The following is a 13,023-nucleotide window of genomic DNA, read 5'->3' on the forward strand; positions in this document are numbered from 1 at the left end:
AATGTAGTGCTATGCAATATATATCGGGATTCACACTCAATATACATGTCAAAATCGATTCTAAAATCGATTCTTTGTTTATGCACAGCTTTTTCGTGAACTACGGCTCAATCAGTAGGAAGTACTACTCAATCTTAAACCACAAAACAAACTAGTGAAGGAAAGATTTCTCGAGTAATTCGAATACAAAAAATCAAAAAATCCCTGAGGCATTTTTTTTCATTCCCTATATTTACCCCCAATGCACTCCGGTTATGAGTGTACATCTGATGCTCATTCACTATTTCCAATGATACAACACGTAACGACCGCTTGATTAGAATCAGCTGGAGGACATACTGATCCTTCATGCAACGCATGTATGATTATACACACTTACGTTTATTCTTATTGACAGTTATTTTCTACTTTTAAAGAATATGCAGATTAACTGAATGAGATAAACAGCACTGAGTCAGTCTGTGTTGCCAAGTCTGTAGCTTTCGGGTGAATTGGCTTAAAATTATAACTGTTGTTCTGGTTTGTTTTATCCACGGGTTAAGAGTGGAAGAATTTTGTTGTGTAGCCGACAATTTTAAGGTGATTTTATTTATCAATGTTAAGTTCTGCTATTTGGACTAGGCTTGTGATGAATGATTTTGTTTCACAGATCTGGCAACCCTGCCAAGCCGGTCCGTTAACACTGAAGAGCAAGCTGAACAACATATTTGTTGTTGTGCAAACTCAAACATTATATTTGATAAACTAACACAAGGGTATCTTATTTTTCGGGAATTAGGTGTTGTGGCATTCTAGCAAACTGTGAGTGAAATCAGTGGACCCTTCCAAGATGGGGGACGCGTCTATGGACCGCTTGAATGGGGAATCTAGTTTTGATGTCTATGGTTTCAGACACAGCACATGTGCGTGTAAATCGGTCTTCTTCTGTGTCCCGTATTCAGAGTTTCTGCACGAGAGTGCCTTCTGGCTTTTGGATGTTGCGGCATTAAACCATGCATGGAATTCGCCATGTTGTTTCTACAGTAGCCCTTAACAGACAAACTGCTCTACAGAGTGCGTTTTGTAAATAAGTTATCTCCATCGACAAAGAGGCGAAAACGTGACAACTTGTCCTGTGTCAGCCTCCGCAGTGCTTTGTGCATAGAGCCGTTGGTTGCAATTCGGAACCTCACCACTAGATGCTGCTAAATTTCATACACTGAACCTTTAATTGTAAACCAGTGAAAAAATGCAGCAAGTTGGCGATTGCTTTTTCCAGAGAATGTATATAAGTTGTGTGTAGTTAAAAGTTGCAGAGTTGTACAATTGTCTTTAAACAAAAGTACATACTCTATCTTGTATGGACAGCTTGTCATTCTGCGCTGTCTGTTTTCTGTGCTGTTCGTGAGACGCATTGCCCGAAATAGCCACTGTGTCTACATTTAATCAAGACGTCCAAAAAATGGAAGCGTCTATTTAAACCTAACTTGCTTTGATGAATTATTTCTTATATTATTTATTTATAATAGACTTTATATAAGGTACAGACCAAGGGAGATCATAATGTATTAAATCGACAGCTCTAACTATAACACATAATTTAAACATGACATTCATGTTTTGATATATATCACATATACATGAAATATACATGTCTTTCAAGGCCATCAATAAGATATTAATCTAGCTGATGTGTTACCGTTCATCCCTTTGAGGAGACTGTCATACAGTGCTGTATTCACATCCAGTTTGTGACAGCGGGCCAAGCCCTTTCCCAGCTGAGAAGAGAGAAGCTGAACAGTGTTGAAATGAGATAATTAGGGAGAAAATTAATATTAATGCCTGCTAAGAATTAAATCACAAATGCAATTACGGCATTAGCTTTGCAATTAAATAGCTGTCCACTGAATAGCTGGATACTCGTGGAATTATGGGAATTTTCCACATCAACAATGACATTAATTTCCTGAAGTCAGCACAATGTGGGAAAAGTACAAATAGAGCCTGTGTGTATTCCCGCGCAGAATCTCACTGTGTTCTCGCAGCCACGGGTCTATCTTTTTCTCTTCCTGTATAAAAGCAATAGGACCCCAGAGACAGTGGCACAGGCTAATGACTGCTTTCACTCCAATCACGCTGTGTCTATTGAAAAGCACAATGGACAAATCCCCGGGTACAAGCTAAGAGGTGGGGCAGCGGCGTGAAGGAGGGGGGCGGGTAATTAGAGAGGCAACCTCTACACAACTGCAGGAGAGAGAGGAGACGGCTGCTTGTGCTGCTTCGGCACTTTTTCCATCATGCGAGTCGCAGCCATCTACCTCACCCATCTTTCTGCTCTCTCCCTCAATGGCGTGCTCTTAGAAACACAAACACGCAGCATGAAGAATGGATGCGGAGGGAAATGTCAGGCGCACAGGCAAGGCGGCGGAAATAAAGGAAGAGCCAGAGATGCAGATGAGATTGGGGCTAATAAGAAGGATGGAGGGAATCATGGCTATCATAATGATGTCACTGGTTAATGGGGTGTTGGTTTAGCGTCGTACGCCTCAAAATGACTTCTACGGTACATCTGGCATGAAACGTAGACCTTTTTCGAGCCACAGAAAATGATTTTGTGCAACAAATGCTTTGATAGCTAATCTGCGGGTATTATGAATGGAGTGCTCGGTGCTTGAGGAATACTGCATCATACACACTGCCTTATGTTTTTAATAACAATGCATCATTAGGCACTGTGCAATAAATAAAATAAATCAAGTAAGAGACGCTAGAAAATGTTTAAAACTGATGACTGTAAAAAAATGAATAAGAATAATTTTTTCTTTTAAAAATCGTGTGCAAAATTTTAATTCTTTAAAAACTGTTTGAAAAAACGTTACAAAATGTTTTTAAATAATATTAACTTTAAAAAAAATGTAAGCAAAACTTAAATTAATTAACACACACAAAAAAATCATATAGTTGTTTATTACAGTGTACTTTCAGTGTTTTCTTCACACTGAAATGGACCTTAAAAAATGGAAAAGAAAAATGTTTCAACAATTTAATATTTTTTTTACTTCAAAAACAATTATATTTTTATATGTACTGTATTTATCTGTCATTATTTTTTAAACAATTCTTTGCAATTTTTTTTAAAACTAATTAAAACAACTATGTGCAGTGGTAGACATACAGTAAACCTCACAAACCTCCTGCAATTCCATTGGGAACCACCAGGGGTTGGCGAACCCCAATTTGTGAAACCCTGATTTTACAGATACGGGAAATGGCCAGTCAAGTCAAGGATATTGCATTCTGGGATAAACAAACCATCTCTATGCAATTGATCCAAAAATGTATACACAAAATTCCCATACTGTGAATAGTATACAGTACATACAGTACATGGAGTATGCAAGTCAATTGTAAAACAGGCATCCAACTATGAAGGTTACTAAGAACGCAGTGCACTCATGTAATACAAACCCAGTGTTACAAACCTCCACCATGTATAAACATATTTCAAATAAATATGAGGATTGCGTGGGCAAGAGAGACATGAGGTCAGCGGGGAGCATTCAGTAGCGAGTCTTTCCCGCAGACTAAATGAACGCAATACCATCTTAGCATAATAGGAAAGATCAGTCAAAACTCTCATTACAATATCGTTTAAGAAAAAAGCTAACATTACACACACCCACACGCGAACGCAGGCAAGGCGCTGCATTAAGCCATTAAACACCGCTTCTTGAAGCTGAAATCGTGTGGGCCCACATTCAACCAAGTTTAGTAGCGAAGGTGAGTGAACTTTCCACCACTTGAGACAAGTTTCGTATTACAAATACTGTACGTCTTGCTTATTTAACGCTAGAGTTATTCAAGGCCAGAGTATGAAATAACAATCATTCAAACTCTCCACTCAAGCGAATATTTTACCCCCTGACCCATGCTTTTACTGCCTCTGATTAAGTTAGGAGGTAATAGAAGAGCCCCACCAGGACACTTACGCTAGCTGTAATGCTATAGGCTATGTATGACTGCCAGCTTTAGTCAGGGAGCATTGCATAAGATCTAATTAAGCTTCTACCACACTAGATCTTGCTCGAGGTAGAGACCTGTAATCACATAGCAAGCTGCTTAGATTAGAACTTGATGTCTTCTTTGTGTGGGATATCGCCCTCAGATATCTCGGCGCAGTCAAAACAGAATCACTGATCCTCTATTTTTCATTAGTATGCCCAATGAGTTCTCCAAAGAACTATTTAGATTGTTTATGCATTTTTGCGTTATATACAAAACAATTGGCACTATCTTCGGTTGACTTTGCAGATCTGCGCAACGATCAGAAGCGTCCAAAACCACACCACGGGTTAGAATGCAAATTTGTAGTCTAATTCAAACTCATAAATACTACATAGCCTTGAAAATGCTAATCTTAAAACATGTTGTGCGTTTCTAGAAGAGTTTTGAACCGACTTTATTGACTTTAATGATAGATATGCAACTATGCTCATACTAAAACTGTAAAATTGACTTTGAGGTCAAAATAATGGTACAACATCCAGACTTTTTTATTGATTGCCTTGGATTTCTGCTCGCTCTTATTTTTTATTTAAAGATTAAAAATGCATTATGATCAACAGTTCTTTTTAGTGTGGCCAAGCAAGAGCAGACTGAATTCCGCATTAAGAATGTGGGGTATGCAATACAGTCTTAAATAAAACCACGCTTGGTTTTTCTCCGACCGGATTTCAAACGAATTCGTGAATATTTTACGAGGTGGCTAGTTTGTTGAAGGTACGAACTTTTCGCCTCGGAAAGTATTTACAAATTCCTGTGAGATGGTGTTGCCTTTATTATGATATAATCTCTACAGCAAAACACTAAGGAATTATTTCATGTGTACTTTTCCAGGAAGGTCTAACTTGTCCTAAACTACTGGGTTTAGTTTAGTTTAGTTTAGTTTAGTTTAGTTTAGTTTAGTTTAAAAACTGCCACACTAAACAGAACCTTTTCTTTCTCTCCCACTGATCCCTTTCCACTGCTCTATTCTCCAGCCAACATTGAGAACATTTGCATGTTGAATTGAGCAAAATCTCCCTATTTTTCCAAACCCAGGTATCATTGAATACCATTGTCAGGAGACAGCAGCTATTAGCACATACCTCTCTGCAGTTTGTTCTGTAAATCAGCCATGCGATGACAAAGCTCCAGAACCGCTTGCTTAATAATAGGGCAGAGAATATGAATACCGGAGCTGGCCAGGTGCACCATGGCTCCCTATGTCCCTTCAGAGCTAATGGACCAATATGAGAGAATGAAAATTGATTTGAGTTAGTCAGTAAATTAAGAATTCACTGCTTTCATTTTGAGCATCTGTATGTTCGGGGGGAGTATGTGTTGTTTATTGGAATTCGATTGTGTAGGTAATTGGGGATGTAGACCGTGTAAACAAGAATAAATGCATCTCTGCTTTTATTAATGTCAATAAAAGTCTGAATTCTATGGAGCTTTATCAGTGGCGCTTTCTCTGAGAAGGCAAGCCTGATAATACAAAAATATCACAAGGTCAATTTTATAAAATAAGTAAGTAAAGCACTTTTTTAAAGTAACACATTCAGAGACACCAGTGGATAAAGGTTTAGAGGGCTTTATTGTCTTTCTGCTTTTCAAACATTGCGGTCCTGAAGCTTAAGTTGCAAACAGCAAAATACTGGTGGAAAAGAATGTAAAAGGAGGTGACACCTATATGGCATTATGACCGGTTGTTCACCCTGTCAGCGAGACAACCCACCCATCATGAGAAAGTGAATGGGTTGACAATACAGTAAACAACTCACCTCACCAACAACAAACATCGCCAGTTTTAATTCCATCAAAATGAAATTAACTTGAACTGTTAAAATGTGAAAATGCACACCCACTGCTAAACATATTATTACATTTGCAGTGAATTTAATGACTAATGGTCCTAAACATAGATGACTATGTATGGCAATAAAAAGTACCAGCCTATATTTGACCCTGTAAAACAAAATCAGTCTTATGGGTCAATTTTCCGGAATTGAGATCTTAACATAATCTGAAACCTGAATAAATAAGCTTTCTAATGACGTATGAGTTGTTAGAATATGACAATATCTGGCTGAGATACAACCGTTTAAAACTCAGGAATCTGAGTGCAAAAAAAATCTAAATATTGAGAAAATCGCCTTTGAAGATGTTAATAAGAAGCACTGTGGCAGGCCATCCACTCAGAAAAAGAAAGTTTTTATATATTTAAGGTTAGAAAATTATAAAATATCTTCATGGAACATGATCTTTACTTAATATCCTAATGATTTTAGGCATCAAAGAAAAATCTATAATTTTGACCCATTCAATGTATTTTTGTTTTTTACTTAAAATGTTCACGTGCTACTTAAGACTGGTTTTGTGATCCAGGGTCACATGTATATATTAATAAACTGCAACTATTTAATGACTGCTGTATTGTTGTTTTGAAGCAATACAAAAATATATTCTGGAGCATGATTTAAAAAATAGTAGGTCAAAATGAAAAAAATATTTAATGATATAACATATAGGAACTGTTATATAAGGTAAATTGCTTTGTATGATTCTAACAAGGAAAAGCATTTCAATAAAAGCTCAAACCCAGACAGAAGTCTCTGCCTCCTCTCTCATGCTGAAGCAAAAGGTGTTCATTTTCAAATTCAAAACCTCAATGCAAATGTATGGGTGTAATTCAAGGTTCTGCATGTTACATCATGGCCTTGGTACCACAAGACTCCTACATTATAGAAGCGGTTAAAAAAAAGTTACGTTTGACTTATTTCAAACGGAATATAAGCCTCATAACTCATTACATTCATGTATGTGAAACCTAAAACGATAAAATGCTTTTAAATATATCGCTTATATAATCATTATAGTATAGAATGATCAGCTTTGGCAAAAGTTTGGAGTAGTGCTGTTTTAGCAACGGAAGTTAATCCCCTAATGCCAAAAAATAGCCAACAACAGTAAAGCCCTATAAAACATGCCAAATCCACAGACCAAGGTCTCTAAAGCCAAACATTTAAGGCTAGAGGTGAGAAGAGGTTATCAAAAACCCCTCAAATGGATCCCATGCCTTTTCACAGGTTTTCTAATCTTTCCATATGAGTGCTTTAAAGTGCTGTCCGTGTGTGCATCAGTGGAAAGAGATTGTGGTAATCCATGGGTGTAATCTGAGAGGTACAAATGTCCATGAGGGAGTTTATGAGGACAGTCCACAGAATGGCAAAGCCAGACTACAGTCTGAAGAACAGATAAGAGAAACTTGAGCTTGTGGAACCCCAGAGGAGCTAACTCACCTCAGAGTACCACAGAAGTGGTTTTGCGTGTGTCTCCTGGAGAATACTTTCTAAAACACCTCTTCACCAAAATATATACCCACTGGCAGGCCTGTTATGTTCGGACGTGGGTTATATTTATTATTGATTTATTGAAGTCGATTCATAACGGTAAGCTTGTTTTATGATTTGAGCTGTTGGGTCTGACGTCATATGACGCATATCAAAATAATTCAAACAATTTCCCACAGCCATGCCAAACCCGAAAGTGAGCTACGAAGGTGCAATATAAAAGATCTTGCCATCTATATTTCTCATGCTGGAGAAACTTGAGAGGAGGCTTTGTAGAAGCATTTAGGTGGATGAGAGATGTTGATACCCTGTGCCAATCTACTTTGAAGCCCCCTCCTTATCAACCCTCGACACAGAGAGGGAGACACAAGTCCTCTCCTACCCTTGGAAGAGCTCTCAGGAGCAGACGCAGGAGAGCTGTCTGAATGAAGGCTCTTGAAAACGTTCACCTGTGATACTGCGCTTTTTAACCTCTTAGGCTTCTCGGTGGTTCAAGAGACGTGTGGCGAGAAAACTCTGTGTTTCAGCCGTGCGTCTGAGACAGGGCACTGGTAAAAGCTTATGAGAGGACCTTTGTACTTTTATGTCTCAGATGGAGTGAAACTTAATTCGATTGAAACTATCTGTTTGGAAAGACAGTCTTTTAATTCTTGGTTTTATTAATAAGTGGGCAGCATCTGTCGAAATGTTCTGTACGATCATCAAGCAAAAGTAATACGTCAACAAGTCGGAGGATGTAAAAGCTTCAGAATCAACTTTGAATGCTGTTCATGAGCCGTAACTGTTACTGACCATGACAAGAACTTGAGGGAAGGGACCTCGGGAATTTTCAGGCACATTGATTGGTGGAATGACCCAGTCTCGCTTCTGTCGTCGCAGCCCATTGGTGGAGCCCCGTTGGTGTTGTCGTGGAAACGTAATGAGCCTAGGATTTTGATAGTGGTTGTGGGAGGATCCCCCGTAGAAACAATCCCCAGCAATCTGTTGAGAAAATATATGAAGTCCATTTAAAATAGATGCAACAGTACAGCAAACTCAAATTAACATGAGAATACACACTGATGATAACAAACATCATAGAAAACATCACATTTATATTTCTATTATTTATTTATATAAGATCACAGTACAGTATAGTCAAAGTGACCAGATAAATTGCAGACGTATGAAATTCTGAAGTCCAACAAAGTGTCAACGTAGTATCACCCTTAAGTTGTTCCAAATATGTATGAATTTCTTTGATATTTGTAGGAATGCTTGTAACAGTTCTTGGCCAACATTGACTACCAAAGTAGGAAAAATCGCTTTATAAAGGTCTTTGTCTTTTGAACACAGAATAAGATATTTTAAAGAATGTAGGAAAGCAAAAAGTTCTGGGGCACTTTTGACTAAAATTTTAATTTTTCCTAATACGGTAGCCAATGACGGCCAAGAACTGTTTGGTTACAAGAGTTCTTCCAAATAGCTTTCTCTGTGTTCATCAGAAAAAAATAAATGTATTAAAAGAAAGTAATTTGTTGGAGGGTGAGTAAATGATGACATAATTTTCATTTTTTGGTGAACTGTCCCTTTAAGTGTGTAGAGCGTGAAAGGATTTGAATTAGATGTTATTGAGGAAAATGATTAGCTCTATAGCTATAGTTATCATAGCCATTGCTGCACATCAGTAATTGTCTAATTTGTTGTTCTTTTCTTTTTCAAAAAAAATGAGAAACCTATGAGACAAAGTGAATGAATTGAAAGACATCTGAGAGAAAGTTGACATTTAAAGAAAACGCAATTGAGAACACGCCACCTGATCCATGAAAGATCAGCCTCCCAGCAATTAAAAATTTCCTCTGGGAAGTCCCTCGGAAAAACCAACAAACTGCTTGAAGAGACAAACACTCTTGTCCAATTATTAGTAATCACCCATTATTTGTGATGTCATGGTACTAAAGCAGCGCGCACACAACTGAGCCCTACGCAAGGATTGTAAGGATAGCTGTGGGGTTTTCGCCTAAAGGACCAATCAAAATGACAAATTGCATCCAGGCCTCTGTAAACCAGCCCTTCTAACACAGCAATATCACACTGACGCATACCATGACATTTCCTCATGGGTGCCCAATGGAAAAAGATTGATGAAATACTACATCAATAATTTAGACAAGAAAAACTACAGCTGTCGCTGACCCCGACGCGATTCATTCGAAGGCCAAGGCGAGAGCTGACACAACCAATCAAACAGCCCCGGTTCCCCGAGCTACCGTTCTAGAGAAGATAATTCACAGCGTCTGGGTGCCCTGGATGTCTACAGTATGTGAGGGACTCTGTTGTGCTTCATTTAGTGTCTTTAGTGCTCATCTCTGAATTGTCAGCTTTTCATGTAATCCTGTGTTGCCGTTTCTCCCCCTGACAACCCGCCCGTCTGTGGCTGTACATTTCCCAATCTGAAATCCTTTCGCCAAATCCCAGCATTCTCTCTCTCTCGTCTCTCTCTGTGTCTCTCTCCCGACAGCGGGGGATGCCAATTCAAGCATGCGTAGGCAGGTCAGCCTATCAATGTCTCACAAACACGGTTTGTCGGCAGAAGAGCTCGAACAGATGTGAGTCAAATCTGAGCAAACATATTGTATTTTTGCCTCTTTTGTTTTAATTTTTCACAGCTTGATGGATCTGGCTGCAGGGGCTTGAGCGAGCTCGAAAAATGGAGGAGTTGTGAGAGCGGGAGGGAGTCGTGAATGAGCGAGGAGGGCAGCTGTGAGTGGCTGATAAAATCACTTCCGCCTCAGCTCTGCTCATCCACAAAGCTCACAGGTACCTGCTGCAGAGAGAGAGAGAGAGAGAGAGAGAGAGAGAGAGAGAGAGAGAGAGAGAGAGAGAGAGAGAGAGAGAGAAGAAAAAATCTGAGAGAGAGAAGAATAGGTCGCAAGCAGACCTTTCAGGGGGTGGCAGGTGGAATTACTGTGCATATGAGGGTGAAATAGAGAGAGAGGTTAGATATAGAGAGAATGAATGAAGGAGATAATGAAAGAGAGAAAGTTAGACAGAGGGAGAGAAAAATCATGTTGGGCAACGAAGGGTAAATAATACTCTTACACTATGGACAGACCTTAAAAAGAAGAAACTCCAACATTCCACCATTTTCCTGAACACACAAGTTGACAGTGATTCATATCAGACACCTGGTGTTATTAAAGTCAGAGTGTTTTATATTTATGCTGCTATACATTCTATTAGCTCATGATAATAAAAAAGTTTTTCAAGAAATATGCATGAAGGTCTCAGCATCAAGTGCTTTATCAAACACTATAACTTGCAATAATAGAAAATAAAACCGGTTTATTGTCACCCGAAGTTAATGTCCGGTCTGTGATTATCTGGCTAGTGGTTAGTATGCTGCGTCAACAACAAAAGAAGTTAAAGTCAACGTGATAAGATAACTGAAGTTGAGGTCACGTTGTTGTTTTGTTACATTTAAGTTCAGCCAAGTAATGGTTCTATTCTTATTCTGGTAACACAATATAATCCATCTAAAATCGCCTACTTCCATACTATATAGTAAGCAAAAATCAGTCATGAATAGTATGTCCAAAACCTCATTGTGCAAAAAAGAGCCGAGATTTATTTACTCTATCCCATGTTGCAAATGATCAAATTCAAAAGTAAATCAAATAAAAATAGCATAAGACTTTAAGTCAGAAGTCCGTTTTTAAATGTTAGTGCTAAAAAAAGATTTCTTTTGACTAAATTATGTTTTTAACAACGCCTACGTACCGGTTGTTGTTAATACTGTACATCATAGGTCAAAGAGCATACGGGTCACATGACATTAAACATGGTGGATGCAGTATGTCCTAAATGTAGTCATTCTACTCCTACTCATACTATATTCCATTTCATCTGATACAATACAACTATTTATATTTTGGTTTAATTTATCTTAATATTCATTTTTATTATTATTTTACACTATAATAACTGTATTAAATAAACGATTTGTACATTTTTGTTGTCATTTTAATAAATAAACAATTTGTTGAATGGGTCCTGTAGTTTGGTCGCACTTAAACAAACGGTATGGTGACATCTAGCGGTTGAGCTTGGTTTGGGAGTCTAAATTCTAAATATTGGAGAGACAAGTTTAGCCAAGTAACGGTTGTTCTCGGTTTCTTTTGCTTGTTATCAGAAATAATCTACTGTTACTCTATGGTTTGTGAATGTTTTTAACGGTCGATAGGTACGATTTCGGACACAACTTTAGTTTTAACTGGCTGGCTAATTCACTTGTTAATTATTTAGCGTGTTATCAGGAATAATTAAACAAACTTGTGGCTGTCTGATATTGAAAGCTCTTGCATCCAAAACACTATCTCTGTTTGCAATAACAGCACATGCCTGGTCAGCAATGTGACCTTTGGGAGACTGGGCTTTCAGAGCGGATGCACGCCGCAGTCAGCCAGCAGACCGTGTTCTAACACAGACAAAAACTTTATCGCTCCCCTCACAGATCTGTTCATTACTGCGGCGCATTCATCTTTCCAATCTCCGTCTCTCTGTCATCCGCTCCATCTCTCCGTTTTTTCGCCCGCTGACAAACAGGACATTGGGAACTCTGATAAAGACCTTGATTTATCCAATCAACTCTCATTGGCTCGGCAGACGCATTCCTCCAAATGTCTAGCCAACGGCACAAAAAGATCCAAGCCAGTCTGATGCATTCTACCATGGCTGTGCCAACGAAAGGCACACAGACTTACAACAGCATGGCTAATGAAAAGGTTTATTCCTCTGGTACGAGGAACGAGCGCTGCAACCATTACAATAGACAGCGAGGAAAGAATAAACTAGAACAAGCATGTTGTGTTGTGGGACGGTGCACAGCAGATGTAGGGAATGTGCTTCAATGTATGTGTGTGTGTGCGTTCGCGAGTCAGCGTGTGTGAAATGGCTGCCTGGATTGCCCTGAGCTCCCGTAGCTCCAGAAGAACCAGCCCTGCCAGCTGGCTCCCCATCCCTCCCCACTGAGAAGAAACCCGTTTGGGCATCAGTCAGCCCGCAGCTCTGCTGCAGACATCTGGAGGTTATTGTTCTATGGGGCCGCATTGCTCTGCTTGCTACCCTGTCTGGAGTTTTTCCATTACACGCCAGTATGTGCAAATTCCCCATTAGGCAGCGCTCATTTGCTACTTTTATAATCAGTCTTTGCAGCAGGCCACACTGTCTAGAGAGAAGCAAATGTACCTGAATTGCCACTGAAGTTCCATTATTAAAAAGGTGAGACTCAGGGTTTATAATTAGCGCAGCAGAATGACTTAGCAGAGGTCTCCGTGTTAGGAGAACTCAGAGCTGCTCACGCCGGGTGGCCCCACCATCTATTCTGCTCCGTGCTCTGTTTGGCCGGCAATTCGGGCTACGTTTAGACTGTTAAGGAGAAAACACAACTAATGGATCTCGAAGATTATTCCCAATGCGCATGAATTCCAACTTAAACCTTAGGACGGATGAGACTCAAATCCAGCTAAATGCCAACCAAAGAACAGTCCTGTGTATTTTTAGACTGGCGCCTTCAAAACGTCACTAAATAAAACATGTCGTGGGACATAGCGGAAACGCTGTCGATATGTCAAACAAAAAAGCAATGGCTAGAATTATGTCATCGCGAAAGCAC

The 13,023-nt window shown here is 39.1% G+C and overlaps 1 protein-coding gene across 2 annotated transcripts in view; it reads right to left on the reverse strand.

The window, feature by feature from the left end:
• The window catches only part of cdh4 (cadherin 4, type 1, R-cadherin (retinal)), a 198,391-nt gene that overhangs the window by 57,413 nt on the left and 127,955 nt on the right, over positions 1-13,023 (reverse strand). For both annotated transcript variants that reach the window (XM_056735166.1, XM_056735164.1), the window contains one exon: positions 8,163-8,351. In XM_056735166.1, coding sequence (XP_056591144.1) covers positions 8,163-8,351 — 189 coding nt within the window. The remainder of the gene's footprint in view (positions 1-8,162; positions 8,352-13,023) is intronic.

Source organism: Triplophysa dalaica, chromosome 21, assembly GCF_015846415.1.
Source record: "Triplophysa dalaica isolate WHDGS20190420 chromosome 21, ASM1584641v1, whole genome shotgun sequence".
In the NCBI taxonomy this organism is placed as follows: domain Eukaryota; kingdom Metazoa; phylum Chordata; class Actinopteri; order Cypriniformes; family Nemacheilidae; genus Triplophysa; species Triplophysa dalaica.